Below are 21,940 nucleotides of genomic sequence, written 5' to 3'. Positions count from 1 at the left end.
AGCCGACATGAAACGCGCAATTCTTCGAAATAATAATTTGCTAATTTAAATCTAACAATTTTCATACCAACATAGCTTTTCATGATCTATCGGAAGAAAATTTCATGATCGTTTCACTTCCGGTTTTTCCCGATGTTGATAGCAATTTTCTTATTTTAAATAGAACAGCTTTCATTGCATTTTCGAAATCGCCATAAAAATCTACATTTCGCTATACGCAGCATCAAAACTTTCAAGATTTTTCAAAATTTTTTACGTTTGGCTGCTTTTCTTTTGAGTCCCTGTACATACGACTCCGTTGACTTAAGTTTCAAAAAGCCTTCCAAATTGAACAATACTGACTTGATCGTACATGAGAATGTTAAAACCTTAAAAATTTGATTTTTCAAATAAAACATGCTGTAGTTTTTTGCACTTTCAAATGTCGAAAAAAATTCTCATGTAGCATCAAGTCAGTGTTGAAAATTTTGAAAAATCTTGAATAACTTTAAAACCTTTGGTGCTGGGTATAGGGAAATGGGGTATCAAACGATGTAGATTTTCATGTAGATTTCGAAAATATTCAAAATAAAAAAATTGCTATCCGCATCCGGTAAAATCGGAAATGAAACGATCATGATCATATTTTCATAGAGACCGTTTCGATTATTGAAACATTGTTATTCACGTAAACGTATTGTCACAGTTCTTAATATATTCAAAGCATTGTAGGAAAACCTAAGTGAATCATATCTATGCATGCAAGTAGAACAAAAATAATGGTTATATTAAGCATATTACCCAGGGCTGTTGGCACCAGGAAAATCATCACCAATTACTCACGGATTACTTTACTAGTTTGTTGCCCAAAAATATCTCCATGATGTTTTATATTATAGCACTGAACTTATTTGAGCGTAAGGTGATCTTTTATATTTTCCCGGAGGATCACTGATGGAGTAAATGGATGGGTGGAAAATCGTTTTACAAGAGCATAAAACGAGGGATTAAAATTTATTTACATGTGTTTGTCAAGGGAATAAAAATTATACTTAAATATGGAAATAACAAAAAAGTTTCCTCGTTACTTTTGCAGACATATTTTATTTAGAGCGTAGGATCGTTTCGTATTTCGCCAACAAAAGATGTATACCAAAGTAATTCCAGTGTAAGTATCGCTTTCACTGTTTCCTAAATCTAAATGAGGTGATACATTATTACGAGAACATTGTTATTACCTGCCTAAAGAGTTATCCCCGTTTCTCTATACAGAATAGTTAGTACAATGGTAACTTTCTCATTTCATCTCGAATCACCGAACTAAATAATAATTCATCAACAGAAAAGTTGATGATTTCCGAATAGGGATTACAAATCGCTCGCACGTTATAATTCCGTTCTTCCTCCGTTAAGGAATTTGTGATCGATTACGGCATTTTATTACGTATTGAAAGCTCTTCAAAACGGGCCATAAATTGTTATTTGGGTTACACTTATGCCGTGGCCGCGCAACCCATTCTCTTTCTCAAATTGTCCTGTCGGTCCAATATTTTACATTGAATACGAATAAATTTTACATATGAGGTCCTTACGGGAACATAAATTCGATCAGGTAGTATATTTTTAAAATTAAGGATACGAGCACGTAAAGGCAGAAGTGCTTGTGGAACGACATCGATAAGGCGTAGACAGGCATAAAAATTCATCCTTCTGGCGAGGAAACGTTCCGATAAAAAAGAAATGCGAGATCAAGCGGTGGGTTAAACCATTGTTACCGCTCCCAAATTGTTTTAGTGGACAGTCACAATAAATATTTGAATTGAAATCGAGATAGGTGCATTAGAGGTAGGTAACCGAAATTGAAACAATACGGCAGTGTATGTTTACTGTGCTCAAACAATAGAAGCCGTTTTAATATTTTTCAAAACTGTCCCTCTTTAGCTAATAATTGATTTTGTCAGTTTATAATTTCGAGCTGCACGTGCTCGTTAATTACTGTTTCGAAATTAGTCCTTTGTCCCTCTGAATGCAATATTTTCAATTGTCTACAAATTGTATATGTACGTCCGTTTTGATTGTGACATTCAACATATTGTTGTATATAGGTACCTACCACAAGCACCTAAAGGTTTAATATTCTAGTAAATTTGACACGTTTATCGTCAAGTCTCCAAGCAGGATCGCACCCTTTCGAATAGTTTCAAATGGAAATAGAGGGTCTCTGTTAAAGGGAATTTCTGTTCAGCGTGGCTTTTGAAATTCGATCGAGTCTGTTGAACTCGCTATATATTAAGGACCCACAGGCCAAGTACGGAACATCGGTTTAGAGCTATACTTTTAAACATCGGAATAAGGCACGTGAATTTTAAAGCTGTACCTAGTCACTTAAGATAAACAACATTGGTTTTCAATCTTTTTTTAATTCCAGGAACAACCCTTTCTTTAAGCAAAAATTATGAAGTAGTCACTATATAAGAAGTTCGTCAGGTTGGTATCCCCCAAATAATAAATCTCTTGATATTGTTAGTCAATTTTCCCAAAATGTTAATTTAGAAGAAACTTTAAATTTTTTCTTTAGCTATTTCTATTTCGAAGTTTACCTTCAGGCTAAACGTGGGAGTTTGAAATACTTAAACGTGTAACATCTTCGCTTAAATAACTTGAAAATGAACTTTCGAAATCGATAGCGAACCAAAAATTTAGTTCCTGAGAACAGCAAATTCTCTAACTGAATTACCTCTCGTTAACAGTAACGACAAAGGCAAAGATAATGACAAAAGTGATTAATTACCAACACGTAGTACGTTTGCAATTTCTGGTAGTTGAGATAACATTTGCTTAGCGATTCTTCGATCTTACATACAATGTAAGATCAGTTCCAGCTAATCGAAATCGAGTGTTTGCATTTCATCCAGAACACGTTACTTCTTCAATACGATCACCCAAATGCTCGTAACGTACGAAAACTGCAATGCAAAATCAGACCTAATTCCAATTATTTCTAACTTACGTACCCCATTAATAAATACGTTTCGGATTGCGATATAGGTAAAACAAAGATAGGTAATTAAATTAACCTAAAAAGAAACGTGTTAACAAAGAAGAATTCTATGAAAATAACTTTACCTAAAGAGCGTATGGAATAAAAAACGAAGAAACTAGAAACTTGGCAGTAATGGTCTTCTTCCACTTTCAATGAAAGAGCAACCAGCACCTCATAACTTACTAAAGGAACTCGAAGGAAGGCGTCCCACTCACGCCAAGTGAAACGCGCGATTCAACGTAACATCTTACCTCCTAAGACCGATAAAACACCTGCGTTAATTAATTTTCGCCTGATAAATAACACTTAGATACAAATTCAAATGCCTATTTCGTAAGTAATCGCCCAGATTGACTTAATAAATTGAAATATTTCTCATATACAGGATGTCCCGTCATTATTTTCGGTATTTATATCGAGATAACATCTACTTGACGTTGTTTATATAATCTGACACATGAAACACATAGACTTAGCTCACCACTACGAATTATTCATCAAACTATTTAGGAGTTTTTTACGTTACAACTATAAAATTATGGAATTTATTTAAGTTAGTTTTGATCGAAAATTTATTGTGTAGTGATTGCCTCTATTGGAAATTACGAAAATAATTTGAATTCTCGAAATTCATATTACTAATAAATTAATTTGGTCACGCGTTCATTAGCGACGTCGCTTTTTGATCATTCGATGTCGCCTGTTGTTGCTATAATTGCGAATTCGTGATTACAGAAAATCCCACTTTTGATGATGCTCCGCAATATTGAAGGTGGCAATATCTAATCAAACGTGTTAGTGAACTACAGCTGGATGATTGAAATAGATTTCTTTCACCGAATAAAACTGCTCTCAAATAATAAAAGCGCGAATTTAAGTTTACGGTAAACCTCTCCAAATGGGATTATGATTACTCATTGGATTTTATTTGATAAACCAGTAGGGTGGAATAAGGACAGCATTCACCGTAAACTAGTCCTCGGTACTTATTGTTTCAGCTTAATGCAGGTGATGAAATTTACGTTTATTATTTATAATGTGGTTAGTGTTTAGTTTGTTTAGGAGAAAACATGATTAGGTAATGGTACGCAGTCGTTTGTGCATTTGAACTACTGGGCAATAGTCAAAGTTTACGTTCTCGTTCTATGTTTAAAGAATTATTGACCCTTAGGTATTGAAGTGATCCACTTTATAGATACTTGTTAATTAATAATTAAGCAGTAAGAATCTGGAACTGGAATTTGAAAATAGAAATAACAAATGTGTACGCGCTTTGTAACCCGAAAGTTATTTATGACGCCCCTCGTTATGACTAATATGGGTAACGTGCCCTTTTCCCGAATAAACTAGTTTTTTCTAACAAAACAGAGTCGCTAGCTTACGATCTTAAACATATTTATGACGTGGGGCATAAACAGAATTCGGTTATGAGACTAAAGCAATAAAGGCGAAAAGTTTACGTTTCTATCATACCTGAGTGTTTATGTTGTTAAAGGATATTTAGCTTGTAACGAAAGCGTTCGGGAAGTAATCAAGCATACCTGTTTATAGGGGAAAGATGTGCTTTTGTTAATTATATTCAGAGCGGATAATTCACTACAAGGTAAATTCTTTTCAATTAACATTAATTAATTGAATTTGTTGACAAGGGAGGGTCTGGCGGTTTTTTTAATTATCCTGTCTCTTGGTGTCAATGTAACGGCAGAGTCATCAGAATCACTTCCTCTACTTCTCGGAAGTTAGGTGATACTTTAGATTTCCTAAATTGGTTTGTTGGTACCCAGTGTTATGTGTGGTGTTTAAAGAAAAAATTGTAGTATGTAGTACATCTATTTGTATAATTGCAGTTGATCAAGGCTGCTGAGTTTTCTCAAATTGAGCGATTGGTAATATCTACCCACGTAAAATTCGGGTAACAACATGATTATATTGAATATGTTATTGAATACCGCATACAATATACTTATATTATAAGCTACGTGCCTATTTTAAGAAGAAAATCATTAATTCACCTTTATTTCTCGTAAACATAAACGAATTTGACATTTGATGCTGATGTTTTCTGTTTGTTTTCCAAAGTTTCTTGGTTAGCAACAACCCACGTATCGCTGAATTTAAATCAAACTGTTTACTTACATACCCTTCTAGTTGAAATAAATCCCTCTTCAAATTATCTATTCACCACGGGCCTACGCAAGTAGGCATCTAAAATTACTGACAAATTGGACAAAAGCTGACAACTTTCCTTGTGTCTAGGACAAGATTTGTCTATCGCAAGGACGCAGAGCTAAATCTTTTTTTCATATCCAGCAATGAAAGGCGCCTGTCGATACATATGCATATCCAATACATATAAGTTGTAGTATATCTTGTTTTTTTTTCTAAATAAATCAGCGAAAGCGAAACGAAATGGCGGAAATAAATGTTAACGTCATAAATTTATGCCAAAAACTTAAATAAGTATGAAAAAGTTAGAGTGAAAAAAGTTTTAAACTGTTTTCTGTTTGAACTCTTTTTGTTTCTAATCTAGAAATGTCTTCTCCTTAAAATTCGTAATAAATTTTCTTATTTAAATTAAATGATTAAAAACGTCGATTTACGAGCGGGCTCGAAGAAGTTTTTCAAACAATGTTGTAATTCCGTAATTCGCAAAAGAAAGCAAATTGCAAGACGGCTTCGTTCGCCTAAGGCGATCTTACTTACAATTTTTAAAATCTACATGATTCAACATTTAAATTTTACTCTTTCGCTCGCTCTACAGTGTGCTCATTTAAAAAGTTTCACTTTTAACGTTAAATGCGAAGAATACAGCAAATTGCGCCACCTGAACAGGTTATTGGGACCAATTGAAACGGAAACGTGGCCATGATGAATGGCTTTTTTCCCGAGAAATTTTGGTGCAGTCGATTTTTGGTAAAAAAGGAAGGTTATACACTGCCTTTTTTTGAGCCCCGAAAAAAAAATTGTCTCAGATCGACCCGGAATAAAAATTTTCTTATAGAATGTGGCCTGTAGAATCCATAATTTCAAACAGTTCCAAGATTGGGCTACTAGTTCAAAAGTTACAGCCCTTTGAATGTTTTTTCGAAATTGGTTTAGCTACTCTATAACTTTTGATTGAGAAGTCTTATCGAAAAAGTACGAATTGTTTTGGATTCTACGCACCAAAATTAATAAGAAAAAGTGTTTTCCCGAGAAATTTTGGTGCAGTCGATTTTTGGTAAAAAGGAAGGTTACACACTGCCTTTTTTTGAGCTCTGAAAAAAAAATTGTCTCAGATCGACCCGGAAAAATTTTCTTATAGAATGTGGCCTGTAGAATCCATAATTTCAAACAGTTCCAAGATTGGGCTACTAGTTAAAAAGTTACAGCCCTTTGAATTTTCTTTCGAAATTGGTTTCTAGTCTATAACTTTTGATTGAGAAGTCTGATCGAAAAAGTACGAATTGNGATTAATCAGGCGTTTTTCCCAAGCCGGGGGTGAGCGCTTTTTTGTTGTGTGGTGTTCTTTGTTTGTTGTTATTCTTGAACCGTTACATCTAGAAACTGCAACCGCACCGCAATACACAACAAAGTGTAGTTGATGTAAGCTTGTGTTATCGTTAATGTAATTTGGTAAAATGTGATCATTTAGTGTTTTTGAGAGTGTGCGTAATTTTGTAGTGTGACTTTGTTTAGGTATTCGTGCTCTTTGTGTTGGGTCAGTGTTTGAGAATTCTAACAATGCATTGTCAAATTCTTTTTGAAGGGATGTGAGTGTTTGGTTTATGTGATTATTTGTATCTATCGATTGCTGGGGTGTCGCAAATATCTGTATTTCAGTGTTGTTTAGAACGGGTGTATTATCTTGTACGATGAGTGTGTTGTTTGTGTTGAGTAGTGCTTCAATTTCGTGCCTGATTTGTTCCTGTGTGTCTAATGTAAGGAGTGTATTTTTAATGATAACTCTACGTTGGTCTGCAATGCGTTGTTCTGTCAAGTGTGCTAAATGTGGGTATTGTGTAATGAACGCGTGATATAGTTTACCTCTGTATGCTGTCCTGTCCGTTTCCATCTTCGTGATCTCCAGATACGTACCGAAAATGAAGCGATTCATCCCTTCGTCCCATTTCATACGTCTTTTGGAGGTATCCTTTGCGCTGGTCCCATCCACAAGCGGTTGAGAAGCAGGCACAAAGGTCTCTTCATGGCGGTCCTCTTCAGGTGGTCGTTGTCCTCTTCGTAGTCTTCTTTCGGCTGTAGAGGTTTCGGGTATCCCGACGAGCGGCCGCCTGTTCACCAACTCGTCACTATCGGCTCGCATACTGCAACGCCCAGCGATAGCTCCAGACGTGCCCTGACGCTCCTCAGGTAGCGGCATTTTTCCGAGGCTTTGTTTAAACTCCATTTTCATAAGAATATGGGGTGACTAGGAACACGTGAAGGCGTCACTCTTCAAGATATTCGCGTAAGCAAATATCCACCTGCGTGTTGTGTATAATGTAGGAAAGTAGGGAACATGGGCGTGGGAGTTGGAAAGTAAAGTGGGTAGGTAAGTACTAAAGGTGGTTGGACTGGTCACCTTTAGTGCCCATTGATCGCCTTTTACGATCTCTAGGGCGAGAGTGGGCCTATTCTATCCCCGAACCCACAGGGTTTATTATATATATATTATATGTTATTATATTATTATTAAACTCGTTACGGGTGCTTTTAAGACTTGATTATACACTTGTCTTTTAATATACTAATAGCTATACCTACTGAACTGAAATGAGGTAATTGAGGTGAAATGTGTGTAAAAGAAGAAACACAAATTGTAATATTCAACATGCATATTTCATTCGGATGAAAAGTTACGCTCATTATTTAGGGATTATAAACATGTATAATGCTGTATCCGTAATTACTCGATGCGTAAAACGAAAAAAAACAAGAGGAAAATTTCACTGACGCTACCAATAATTTAGTCTAAATTGCTCATTCGAAGTAAACCGCTGAAAAATATTGTTAACATTTTACCACGTCGTTCCTGTTTTAATTTCAGCCTTACTAATTTAAACCTATAAACTTACTTTTTCCACAGTTCATTATACTAATTGGAAACGACGGTGTAAATATGTAAATATTACATGCAACTTCTCTGTTAAACGTCAGGGGTTTTACAAAAGCTACCGCCACGTCAATAACAAAATTGAATAGTTTCTGTGCGCCTTTTTTTTGATCCGCCTATGAACAGTGTTTTATGGAGGCAGAAAAAAGATCCAAATCAGGATACCGCGATAACCGACATAACATATTATGCTCGTACATAAACAAGGAAAGGGTAGTTGTATTCGCAATAACGTTTTCATTGCCATAAAAAGAAAGTCAATTTTTCTACGAAAGTGTAGAAACACGATTGTTTTTGTAGGTAAATTGATTGTGAAAACAGGTCTTTGAAACACTAGTGCGGCAATAGTATATTAAAGTACAAGTGTCATTTGACGAAGATTGTCGCACGAGGTAGTTTGCCGCATAAGCCGCGTAGCGGCGAATGCGGCAAAAGCCGAGTGCGACAAGTAGACAAATGACACGTGTGCTTTATACTATTTTTTCTATTTCGACTTTTATTTTAAATAATAAATTATACAAATTATAAATATTGCCTTTAGGCGTTGTTAGGTAATTTTAAACTATCATTCAGTGTATGTTGGTAATAGACACAGTTCATTTATTTTTACGTTGGCTAACCTGATTCTTGTATTTTCAAACTTCAAACTTTTAATTATTTGGTCATAATTCCATTTTGCGGCAGTTATGATGAATACGGATGACAAACACGTCTCTTGTACCTCACCAGAGATCCAAGAGATTGCCAATGAAATGACGTTAAATTTACTGCCTGTAAAATCGAAAGTAAAGTACGAGGAGTACAAAATTTTTGAAAACTGGCTGGCCGAGAAGGGAGTTCAAAAAGTAAGCAAGAATGTACTGCTGGTATATTTTACTACGCTAAGTAAAAATAAAAAAGTTCTACCCTTTGGAGTATATATTCAAAATTAATCGGAATTAATACAATCGGTCAAGTTCCTCGTACGTTATTTACACTTTACAGGTTATGTTTAGTTTTGATTTGACGGATACCGTTGACGGCAAAAAAGCGAGGGGTACCAATCCAACAAAATAAAAAAAATAATACGTTTCTATTTCTTTCAGCATCATTTCTGTCTAGAAACGCACGCAAACTGGGCCAATCAAGTACGGTTTCGGTATTGTTTCCACATCGAAATAGAAAAAAATATTTTCTGCACGCATTTTCTACACGCTAATAAACATATGCGAAGTAACTCTTTGTAATTGTATTGCTTTATTCACAGTTTCGTTATATAAGACAGACAATGGTAGAATTTTCTTTGCCTTCTGCTACAGAAAACGTTCTTGGGACATGATTCTTGGAGTCAGGAATCGTTAAGTATCAATAAAATTGCATCTTGTGACTTGTTCTGTGAAATCCGTTACAGTCATTTTACAACGTTCGCTCCGACGGCAAGCTCCAGCCACTCCAAGGACGAGAGCAACCTGTAATTAAATTATGCTTATTTATGATTTAAAAATACAATAAGAAATTCACAAACCTTCATCATTACAAATGTTTCATCAGGCGCTTCTCTCAAAAACTTAGCGATTTGTTCTCTTATGAAAACGCTCCTTTCCGAAACGCTGCTTAGACTTTTGGGGTAGCAATTCATGCGAAACCGCATTAGCCATTTCCGCAACGTCCGGCGGGGTGCACATACCTAGCTTCTTCATCTTCAGTTTCGTCAAAATCTATCTTAACACTTCTTCACTACGCCACAAATTGTTTGACTTAAATTTACGATTTTTCAAACAATTATGTTTTGTCATGGCAACCGGCTTACTGGATCATTTACAATTGAAACATCCAACTACGATCAGACTATACGATTTTTTGTAGTTATTTGGCTAGTTGAAATTTCTAATTTCTAGAGAAGAATTTTTCACTTTCGTAGAAAAAATAGTATGAAACACGCATGCCGAAACGGTCATTGAAAAACTCGTATAATAGGAACACTCGCTGGCGCTCGTGTTCCTACATTTATACTCGTTTTTCAATAATACCGTTTCTGCACTTGTATTTCAATGTACTATTGACGGATCCGTAAAATAAGTAGCATGAATATTTGCTGCATTCACATTGTCAAACCACAAAATTACTTCGTACGCGCCACTAACTTCACGCACGAATATAACTTTAAAATGGGAACTACAATAATTTTAAATTTACTCAAATTTTGAAATATTATTATATGCATGCTGGCTCAACCTTATTTAAGGAGTGATTGTGGACTGTAGTAATGTAACTTGCTACGCTTTTGTATAAGGGAGATGTTTGACGAAAAGCCATGCTGCTTTTTAACAGTCACGCTCATTATCAAAGATTGTACGACGACATCTTCTTCGATTGTTCTTGGACGAAAGCGCATATGCAAGCTTAATTGACACATCTATCTGTCAATTAGTTCTATTGACATGTACATCTGTAAATTAAAACTACTCGCAGTCAATTAGAGACATAAATCTGTCAAATATCGTACTCAGTTCATACTAATTGCCTTAGTGTCAATTCTGCCTAATTGACAGATCTATTTGACAAATTGACGTGTCATTTAGAAAAAGGGTTTCCCTATTACTCTTCTAAACTTACGCACCGCTTCTACATTCGATAATTTACAAAATTAAGACCCGATTTACTGTATTTATTTTCTAACGTAAGTCTGGAAACTGAACGATGTAACGTCTCTTAATTTGTAACAATATCGCAGTGTACCACTGATCCAAACGTGAGATGGAATCGTATTGTCTTACGGACTCCGTAAACGCATCGACATTTTGCTGTTCACAGTGCTCAAGTAACGCTCGTACCAATTTATACTCGCGGGTATCTTCAAATGCCGGATGCAGATTAAGGTATCGTTCGATGGCGTAGTGGGCGTTAAGTAAGTCGACGCATAAATGGCACAATGCGGCGCGAAAAAAGTACTCGTTAGCACGGTACTTTAAAATGGAGCTTCCCAATGAGGACGCGGCTATCTGTTCGTAAATCTCTATAGCTTTTTGGTAATTTTCAAATTGTGCGGCGTACTGGGCCACCTTTAGCAGACATTTGTTCGCCATCGAGTTATTTTCTTCCCCCCTAAAGTAGTCGGAGGCTTGCTCGTAGTGCTGGACCGATCGAGTCAAGTCTGTGGCATCCGACTCGTATATCTCCGCGATAGTTTTGTGCAGCTTAGCGGCCAGTGTGAAGCGGCCAAGGTCCGTGAATATCACTATCGCTTCCAATAAACAGTTGACCGCTTCTACAAATTACATTGAAATGATTGCGTGGAGAAGTTCGCCCTTACCGCTGACATTCGTTTTCCTGTAACAGCCGGCAGCGTCAACGTAGTTGGAAGCCGCCTCATGACGAGAGCAAGTTGTCGCGTGTAAATTTGCAGCCTTACAAAATGCTTTGCCGGCTTCCTCCCAATTCTTGCACATTTTGAACAAATTAGCGGCTCCTCGGTAATGCTCAACGGCAGCATCCACTTTTCCACAGCCCCTATGGGTTAACTTCGCTATCAGTTGTAGCTGTAACAATACCCACCTGGAAAAAAGAGCAACCAAAAAATTTTTAGGTGACGACAAGGATTTTTCCGCCTCGGAAATTAGTTGTCGCGCTTTATTTTCGTTAAATTCGTCCATCATTCGCGAAACGCCAAAGTGACAGATAGGTACATTCTTTGACCATATAGTACAGTACATGGTACAGTACAATACATGCTTATAGGTGGAAACACCGCATATTGAGCAAATATCTCATCATATCTCATGTTATTGGTTTGTAGTTAAGGAGGGAAAGAGGTATTAGTTCTGGCACATGTGTATATCTGCAGGGCCGGACTGGGTGGGTAAGGGCCCCGGACGCTCCATGACCAAAAGGCCCCCACATGGCGGAGCCTCGGGTTAGCTAGGTTAACGCTTAGCGGGGCTCGGAGGCTCCGCTGCGCGGTTCCACGAGGGCCCCGTCCAGGGTCCTCGCTAGCGCGGGTCAGTCCGGCCCTGTATATCTGTGGTCCATGGACGACGATTTAATTTGTTAAATAACGAAGAATAAGGATTATGGCAATAACTTTAAATAGTAAATGATGGCGTTACTTGCTGCTTGCTTTTTTGGTGGTGGACGTTACTTTTTGTTTTTTCTTTTTGTGGTTTCTCTAGGCTCCTTCTCCATAATGTCTCTTGTCCGCCAGTGTCTCTCCTTTCGTCTGTGTATTTTTAACTTTATTGTACTTTGTATCTTCCATTTTAGACTTATCCTTCCTTATTCCTTATTCCTTCGGTTAGTGGTATGTAATGAATACCGACCTCTCTATTCCTCCCATGTTCGTCTTCCCACTTATTTTCCTTTATTCCCTGTTCTGGCATTAAAATATTTACAAAATGAGTCTTTTCTGAACTGTTGAAATAGACTTTTCTATATTTCATAGGCTTGAAACTCCTATTGTGTCGTGGTTTTTACTTACCTCTCCTTCTTATTTAATAGTATTTTTTTCGGATATAAGTAAATAGAAAAATCCCGGCTAGCATGAGATACAATTACTTTTACCTGAAATCGTCATGAAACCTTCATTGTCATGCCTTCTTTATCTCAGGAAATTTTAGTTTCCATGACAGAGGCAGACCACATTACTTTTCCTACCGCCTGTCACTTTACTGGCTGCACCTGTCATTTTACAGGCCGCACCTGAAACTTTTCCGGCGGCATCTGTCACGTTGCTAAATGTCTATAATGACTCCTGTCATCACTGACAGATTGATATTAATTAACTGTTCTATATGAAAAATTAAATTGATTTGATTTCGGGTAAAATTTAATACAAAACTCGTGACTAAAATGACAATGCTTGACTCGGAAATTAAAGTACTCGGCTCAATTTTCCTGACTTATATGTCAATAAAACTATAATTATTGCAAGAAAACTAATGGAGAAACAACTTCTTTCACTTTTCAATTGAAGCTATAATTTTGGTTTGATTACACCTTCCTGGTTAATAATTACAAATTTCCCCGCACGCATGCGGTGACAAATTTTTTCAGAGGCTCTAAATACCTAATGAGTTTAGATAGAAAATTGGTTAGAGATTTAGCAGCAAATTCAATTATGGTTATGAATAACGCAATTGTGATCATAAATACGCTTGGATTGGTTTAATGTTTAACATTGATGATTGCTGAAGCACAAGGAATATTGATCTCTTGTACTCCGTGGACTAAATCAATGTGTTTTGTCTTCCATTTAAGGGACTAAAGTAATACTTTTTATCTCGGAAGGAGAAACATGCGACAAGGGACAAGAAGTGACAGAACACACTGAAATGTCAAACACAATTTAATGATTAATGCTTACCTTTATATGTACATTTTGGATATTGCACCATATTTTATACTTATTATACCGTTTTCCATATATCTTTTTGAATTTGGGAGGCAGTGGTTCTCCCATAGGTTGTTCTGTAAAGCTTTAAACGATCATTTTTGCGCTGTTAGTTAAAAACGAGAATCTTTACTTGACATTTATTCTTCTACGGTCACAATTTGACATGACAAGGTATATGAATCCTACAATAAATTGTTTAGCTCCAATATGGCGGATTATGATAGGTTATCGCCATTGTCCTTATAAATTACTGTAGGGTAAACTACCCGAATAAAAATAGTGTTCGTAACACATTTGGATTATTTTATCTGCGCCAGATGTGTATTTTTCGTTGAAATTAATTAATTTCGCTTGTTATCAAAAGTTTTATCGCAAACACTTAAATAAACCTTCAACCAGAGGTTCTCACATTTTAACACGCAATTTTACGTTTTACAATTAAATAAACAAATCTTAAAAAAACAATACACCATTACAAACAATACAATACAAAATAATACTACAGAAATACAAACTCAAATGAAAAAAACCAATTTTTTTTTTTTTCGTAACCCCCCCCCCCCCTGCCTCTCTCACTCTGATTTTCCTTCACTAAATTGAATAAACTTCGCATATACAGGGTTTCCCATCATTATTTTTGGTGTTAAAACCGAAATAATGTCTACAATGTATTGTTTACAGTTTTACACAACAATTATGATAAAATCAAACTCAATAAGTTTTCCTCCTTACATATTTCCTCCTCTTTTCTCATTCTTGTTAAACACATAACTTGAGTAATCCAATAACTTGTTGGATGAGGGTAACCAATAATTATCATGGATGCTCGGGTGATAAGATTTTTAATTAATACATAATAATAATCACAGCCTTTTAACTGCCGAACCTCGTATACAATTTTAAACGTAAAAAAACTTAAACTTCTTTGAACGGCGCAAGCTTTCCCGTAATCATTTAGCGCTTTTTTAATCGACCCACAAAAAGATCACGGCGAGACATCCGCTTTAGGCTAACCAGCTTCGTTTATTTCCCATTCTTTGTATTTAAAAGTGGAAAGTGGTGGAAGCCATCTCCACTCATCCGCTCCATATCGTTGTTCTCCGACGATTCTCGAAACACCGCTTCGGCGAGTGTATTGATAAAACACTTGACTTCGTTATCTTGCACGTGGCGTTGTTATTAAATAAAGTCAATTAATTTGTTCGATAATGCCTTTACAAAAAATATGGGCAGATATAATGTTTAAGTTACGATAATAGTTATTTTTAAAAAGCGCTATGACTTTCTTTCAGTAATTTTTATAGCAACCTAAGGCATAGTGACCAATCGACAATACCCGTTTTGCTCACGATGAATAGAGAGCAGAGCGTCCTATTAATTTAACAAATTTTCCAATTCCGTATGTTTTTGAATGAAATTCCGCCAGGTCCTATCAAATAAATTAAAAGATTTTACATACAGGATCTTCCGACTACTATTTCCAATGCGTAAATCAGAAATTAGGTTAACAACATGTAAATTTTTCACTAGAGGGTGGCTCGCGCTCATCTTCGACATTTCAACCTAGAGAAACGGCACCCCCCTGTAGTTTACACAATAGGTACGCACACAATTCCCTTTTCTAGTTGCAATGTTTTGAAATTTACGTCTACCGTCTGCCGGATGGGTTTGGTGTACAATGGTAAACTGCTTGTGTTTAAATGGTTACTGTCTTAAAATCACTTGGAAATTGTAGACTCCGGGTAAAATTTTAAAGATAACAAAACTTTGGGTTTGTTAATGACCAGGAAACTTTCGATACCTAGTGCAACTTTTTTAACTACCACAAAATTTTAGTGCGTACAGATAATCCTATTCAAAAAGGTAGAGTTTTCTATGTTGTATATTTTCATGACATATTTCCGTATGTCCACATATTTCCACGTTTCTGTATTTATTTGTAAATTTATTTATGCTACCATTTATGTGCCGATCGAACATTTCAAACCTGCAGTTTTAATTTCTGCATCAAATGAAGCTTTCAGAAAGATCTACCATTTTAATTAATAAACAATGGTTCTACCAAATATCATCAAAAAAGGAAACTGCATTACTCATTTTATTAACTGCAAATGATGGACGCTATCGCAAAAGCACAAGTACATTGTCGCATAAAAAATCCAGTAGGTCTAATTGGATATTTTCATAATGTGATTATTTAATTTTGAAAATGCAAATACACATATCCTACAACCGCAGCAGATCGAAAGCACATTCAATCAAACAGTAATCATATCAATTGCAAAACAAATGTGTGTATTTTATGTAATTATCGTTGTTTAAATATCCTTTATAAATTACCTAATTAAAGCATTTGTTTCATATGAACCACCCACCTCGGTGATTATATCGAAGAGCTCATGTCGTAAAATAGAATCTCGGCTTAATTCCCTATAAGAAAATGAAAAAAGGTTCCAGAGTTAACGTTAACACCAAAATCACATCGACTCGGCCGATTTGTGATAAATTTGCGCGAGGTAAAGTGGACACAGTATATGATCAGCGAAGTTTTGTCGATGGGGATTATGAAAAATCCTGACAAAATGAGTGAATTAAAATAAATAGGCTCCCTTTATGATCGCCGAGTTTCGACCTAATAAATTAAATTTATCGTGAAATATTAATTAAAGGGTGCATGTAAGGAGAGATGAGGGAAAGTTATGAATTTTTCCAACTTTTTTTTCGACCCCAAACCGGGTGCGTGAGTGAGCGAGTATAATATGTTTCATATTGCCGCGTAAAAACGCGCTGGGAACGCACAACAAAAGATGCTAAAAATGGTTTTCTTTGCAGAGTTCGGATTAATCCAATATTTAATTACGAAGAGGCCTCATTATTTTTAGACTTCCTTTGTTGGTAAATTTCACGAAAAAGTTTTAAATTATGCAACGCATGTAGAGGTGCGAGTACATTTGGGAAGTTTTTAATAGCTTCGATGATTAAATCTATTTTAAATTTAGAACTTACCATAAAGTTCAAGCCCATTGTTCTGCCTTGTATGACTCGTATAAACATGACTATTTCTTGCCAACACCTTCCACAGTTTCATTTTAACCCTCTTTTATAGCGGAGTTAATTTTAAACGGCACTTAAGTTCATCACTTTATGGTTATTTCGAATAACAACAAGAGTCACTCCAGTAACCGAAATATTTTTTCAAACTTCTGTGCGCATCAAAATTTAAAACCGCTCATTTCGCCAATCCGTGTAGCAATCTGTCAATTTTACGTAGGTAGGTACTAATTAGTGGACCGCAAATTGTTACAAATGACCGAGAACGGGGCGAACGCACCCTATTTCTAAGAGTTGAGTCGAAAAAAACCGGACGAAAATGTTACTCTAATTAAAGTTCGCAGATAACCTAAACTGAAAAATAATTTTCGCGAGCGTTAATTATTGCGATCCTGAAATTGGAGCGGGAGTTGTTCACACGTGAACTCGCACACTTTAACTGAAGTGGCTCTACTTCAGAGGGAGGCAAACGAGAAGACATAGCGAAAACTGCACTGAGACACCATGTGTAGCTCTTGGGGTGACAAGTTTAGATAAGATTATGCTAAAAAGCTTTTCACTCCTACTACTTTTCAAATTCCTTTCTATTCCCATGTACGCCACTCGCTCAACGATAGGTTACCCCCAAGAGTCCGCGCGGTCCACTTTCTATTATTTCGCTACAAAGCTGAATTCGATTTTCGCATGTCGTACGAAAATTGTGGCGCTCCAAGGAAGAAAAAAAGACAAATCGAATTTAATTTGAAAGTCTGATTATATACACAAAGCTTTTTGACCTCGATTTGAAATTTAAATTTTATTTAGTTATTTTTTAGTCTCAACCTACACATGCGGAATACAAAAACCGTGCTTAAATTGACAATTTCTTTCTAAACCGTTCACGTGTTTTCCACGGATCGATTTCAAATTAACGTCAGATTTTGTTTGAGCGGAGAAATGTACGCATTTCAGCCTTTGCATAACAATGTTCGGTATTAATGGAGGCAATTTCATGCAAGAAATAACTATGTCCATAAAGCTTAGCCGCAAATTTATAATTTTCACGTTGAATACATTTGTTAGAATGCCAAATGTAAGGTAAATATGCATCGTATTCTGTACTTTTTTAAAACGGAAAGCTCCCAAAGCTCTTTTGCACAAAGCCGTGTTTTACAAAAACTACCTATATCCCGAAATCTGAATGCTTATAACATTCGTTTTTATCGCTTTTTAAATTTGGCGGTTAAAAATTTTGGCGATTATGCAAATAAATTTTTTGTTTGCTTTTACGCGCAAAAGACCGGCAAAAGATTGATAACACGTCATAGGCTAATCAATTTCGCGTTAGCTACTTCGGAAAACCTCTGATTTATTACAGTTCATTCTTTTGTGTACAACTTGCAAACTTCGCGAACTCGTTGAATGTAAAAAAAATGTATTCCCAATAAATTTATTCACTAACTGCTTGATAGATTACGCACTGCTATTTGCAGAAGGAAAAAGAATTTAATTTTAACCAAGTACGCACAAAGTGAGGTTTCGAGCATTGCATGAATATTTTCATACATTCTTCTCCCTAATTTTTCCAAAAATGGAAAATGAAATCAGAACAGAAGAGGTTGCGGAAACGTACATGTTTTTAACGTTTCACTGTCTAGAGTTATTCCGGCATTTGTCACGGCAGAGGCAATGTATTTTGAAAATGCTTCTTTGTCTTTTTGGTTTCGAAAGGTTTCAATAAAGTGACAAAAGTATTTTGCAATTTGTGGAGAAGTGGAAAAGTGTTGCTCTATTGTCACCGTTGTTCGTGAAAAGTTTAAATCGCTTCTTAGTACGAAATGCGTTTCAGTAATGTCTAATGCCTAACAAATACCCCTATCAATTTCGAACACAACACATCATGTATTGCCATTTTATTATCCTGCAAGAGCAAAATTTTCCCAAAATTAACTTAAACTTCCTTGTCATAATTAAGTTTTCTTTCATTTTGAGTAGATTCAATTTCCTCATTGTTTTCCACTTCATTGTTTTAGTATTGTTCAGTTCATTTCTCAGTTTCTTGACATTTTATTTTAAATATGTATGTAGTTTTCCCTTTCAACCTCTTTATCGTTACCGTTCTTGCCTTAGTCCGGAGTGTTATGTTCGGAAAGGTTTACCATGCCCTGGTTATTACTACTTCAAATAAAAGCCATGTCTTCTTATAATTATTTAATTAGACGTGTATCTCGCTTGAAGGTTCGTAGTCATCTCTCCTCATTACAATTAAAGTCGTGTACCTTAGTTACCTAAGTAGGTTGCATGACAATTTGAGCAATGATGGTTAATTAATGCAATATCTACAACCCAATTTTATTAGACATTCTACTATACGGTGTGTTTGGATAAACTGATAGATTATAACAATGCGTCCTTCATTAAATAGTAGGTATTAAATCCCATATAAAAATGCGTTGTGAGTTACTATGCGTGTTAAAGTTTGGCCTTCACTGGAAATAGGTATATTGGGGGGTTAGGAAAAAAGATAGGATGAAGGCTCAGAGATCCTCCCAGAAAAACCGGCCCAAAACCACCCCCAAAGGTACATTTTCTTATGTTTGTGCAATTTTCTCGGAAACTATTGATTTTTTCGAAAAATGTCTAGAGACCTAATTTAAAGATAAGAAAATTTCCTATCGATTGGTATGCAATGTTTATAATCACTTAATAACTAATCGAAAACAAGGTAATAAAGTTAAGGTAAAAATAAAAAATGTGACATATTTAATAAAAATAGAAATTAAACTCCTAATGATCTATCTATTTTGAAGAAAAGTAACTATTTTGAGTTATTTCAGTTATTTTTTCTTTTTTTTTAAGATTTCTTCGAATTCAGATAATAAAATTGATCTTTTTCTGTATCTAACAACTGTTGCTTGTTCAAAGGTTAAATTAAGAATTAAGACTCCAGTGTGATTTCTACATTACCCAAGAAAACACTGTTCGACATGTTGGCCCGGGAGCAGAGATGTTTCAAAACTGTGATCACGAAGAAGCAGAGACTAAAATTATCCTACATATAATTCATGCTCTAAAGACACATTCAAAAACAGTTCTCGTGAAAAACGTAGATTCCGATATAATTGTTATCCTAATAAATCATTTTGAATATTTCCAACAGCTTAGACCTGAATCTTCAATATACCTATATTATGGAACGGGAAAAAACAGAAGGAAATTAAACATTGGAAACCTTTACCACGCTTTGGGGCCGAAACTTAGCCGCGCTCTTCCCCTATTTACCACCTTAACAAAATGTGATTCCACATCGTCGATAAGAGGAAGATAAAAAAAGACCGCTTTTCTTGCAATGCAAAGAAGAGGAGACTCATTAATATCCGCAATGTGTGAGATTTTAGCTAAACCAATGGTATAAGTATTGAAATAAACTCTCCCTTGTTCAGTGAACTAGAAACTTTTTTGTTAAAATTTACGGCGGGGAAACAGTTTAGAAAGGAGGTATTTTGCCACCGGAACCATAACCCAAAGACCATACCTCCCACGCAGGATGCTTTACTGCTACACTGCAAAAGGGCTGTGTATCAAGCGAGCATATGGGCTTCTGCGGGAAATCCTTTGATTCATGATCCAGACCCTTCTGATTTTGGCTGGGTGAAATCTCCCGAGGGCAAACTTAGCCCAAAGTGGATATCAATCCCACAAGTTAGTAAAGCGTGCGAAGAACTTATCAAATGTAACTGTAAGAAGGGTTCCCTTAAAGCATGCAGATGTAAAAAAAGAATCTTCCCTGTACTTTGTTATGTAAATGCGTTTGTTTAAAATCTTGATATATCTACACAGTAAATTCTTTGGTATATTTTTTATCTGTGTTGTTTTTTTTATATTATGTATTTTAAGTTTGCGTTTTTGATATTTCTTATATTCAAGAGTGTACCAGAGTACATAGGTATTAGGGAACTAACAATGTTTCACCTGTTAAAAATTGATTAAAGTGTCGGGAATTAAGAGCCAATGTATTTTTGCAATATTTGTAGGGTTATTTTACAATTTATTTTTTGTTGAAGATAAACATGTTATATACCAATCGAAAGGAAATTTTATTTTCTTTAAATTAGGGCTCTTGATATTTTTCCGACAAAATAATATTTTCTGAGAAAATTGAGAAAAACTAAAAAAAATGCACCTTTGGGGGTGGTTTTGGGGTAGTTTTTCAAAAGGAATCCCCGGGCCTTCACCCTATCTTTATTTCTAGTTCCCCAATAAAGACTTTTTGGGCAAAAGCCAAACTTTAACACGCACGGTAACTCACACTATGGGATTGATACCTACTAAAAAAGATAAACGTAGCTTAAACTTAAATATTTAAAGATAATTAATAATTTTTTTTCATTTTCACCCCCTCCTTTATATTTCTAGCCTATCTTCCTAATATTACTACTAAAGTCATAATAATTAATAATAGATTCCTATACAAAATATTTCCTAATCCTAATCTTATGAACTAATCTTATGAACTAAACGATTGTTATTGGATTAAAAATTAAAACGTTATGGTCGTGAATTCTTTAACCTTTATTATACTGCTTCGGGTTTCCTGCTGCTATTTACTAGCAGTACTTTATCATCGATGTTTAAACAAATTTTGTGAATCTTCTTGTCATAATAAAATTTTGGTTTTTAATTTATTGAAATTCAAATAATCTTAAACTCTCTTATGAGCTAATTGTAATCTGTATTTGACTTCTTTCGCAAATGTGTTTATATTGTAAATAGGTTCACCTTTAAGATAATCAAATAATGATATTGTTGACCAAAAATTAGTTCAAATGGAGTGTAGTTATCAACTGCTGTACTAGGTGAGGTAATATATCATAAGTATTCATCCCATTGATACAGCATTTCATCTGAATGAGGTCACAAATATTCGTTAAGAACACGATTATTTCGTTCAATTGTCCCTACTGTTTCATGTCTATAAGCTGTAGATGTTTTATGATCTGTTTCAAGTAATTTACATAACTCAGAAAGGACTTCGTTTTTAAATTCTGATCCTAAATCTGTTCTAACTTCTTTCATTGTTTCAAAAATCAAAATAAAATTATTATAAATTGCTCTTGCGACTGTAGAAGCTTCTTTATTGGGTAGGGGAATAGTCACAAGGTATTTAGTCACAAATGAGAGTTATGAGGTTATGACATATTTATTTCCTCTATCTGATTTATGAAATGGACCAATTGTATCTAAGATTACAATATTGAATGGTTTGAAGGGTGTAGGTGTGAGTGCTAAAGGTTCTCTTACTTTATGTTTAGGTTTATTTATTTGACAATTTGTTGTACATTTAGCAAGCCTTATATCGTTATAAAGAGAAAAATTTCTTTTTTAAACATGCAAAGCCAACTACGACTATCATTTAAAAAAATTAAAG

The 21,940-nt window shown here is 35.3% G+C and overlaps 2 protein-coding genes across 3 annotated transcripts in view; one reads left to right on the top strand and one right to left on the bottom strand.

The window, feature by feature from the left end:
- Window positions 1–21,940, top strand: part of LOC116169437 (sodium channel protein Nach-like) — an 85,556-nt gene that overhangs the window by 5,083 nt on the left and 58,533 nt on the right. The window lies entirely within an intron of this gene.
- LOC116169438 (alpha-soluble NSF attachment protein-like) lies at window positions 10,769–11,762 on the bottom strand. 2 transcript variants are annotated; one of them, XM_031485524.1, is made up of 3 exons: window positions 11,649–11,762; window positions 11,407–11,603; window positions 10,769–11,361 (listed from the first exon to the last, which is right to left on the bottom strand). In XM_031485524.1, the coding sequence occupies exons 1-3, from the start codon at window positions 11,747–11,749 to the stop codon at window positions 10,769–10,771; spliced, it is 891 nt and encodes a 296-aa protein (XP_031341384.1). In that variant the 5' UTR covers window positions 11,750–11,762. The 2 variants fall into 2 exon arrangements, with proteins under 2 accessions (XP_031341384.1, XP_031341383.1); XM_031485523.1 differs by having other exon boundaries at window positions 11,407–11,749.

This window comes from Photinus pyralis, unplaced genomic scaffold, assembly GCF_008802855.1.
Source record: "Photinus pyralis isolate 1611_PpyrPB1 unplaced genomic scaffold, Ppyr1.3 Ppyr1.4_LG4, whole genome shotgun sequence".
Lineage (NCBI taxonomy): Eukaryota > Metazoa > Arthropoda > Insecta > Coleoptera > Lampyridae > Photinus > Photinus pyralis.
Note: the sequence above shows the minus strand (reverse complement) of the source record. Positions and strands in the feature narration are given on the sequence as shown.

Coding starts and splice junctions, on each gene's coding strand:
- LOC116169438 (XM_031485523.1), bottom strand. CDS start 11,749: ATGATGGACGAATTTAACGAAAATAAAGCGCGACAACTAATTTCCGAG. Junction 11,362..11,406: donor CAGGAAAACGAATGTCAGCG/GTAAGGGCGAAC, acceptor TGTAATTTGTAG/AAGCGGTCAACTGTTTATTG.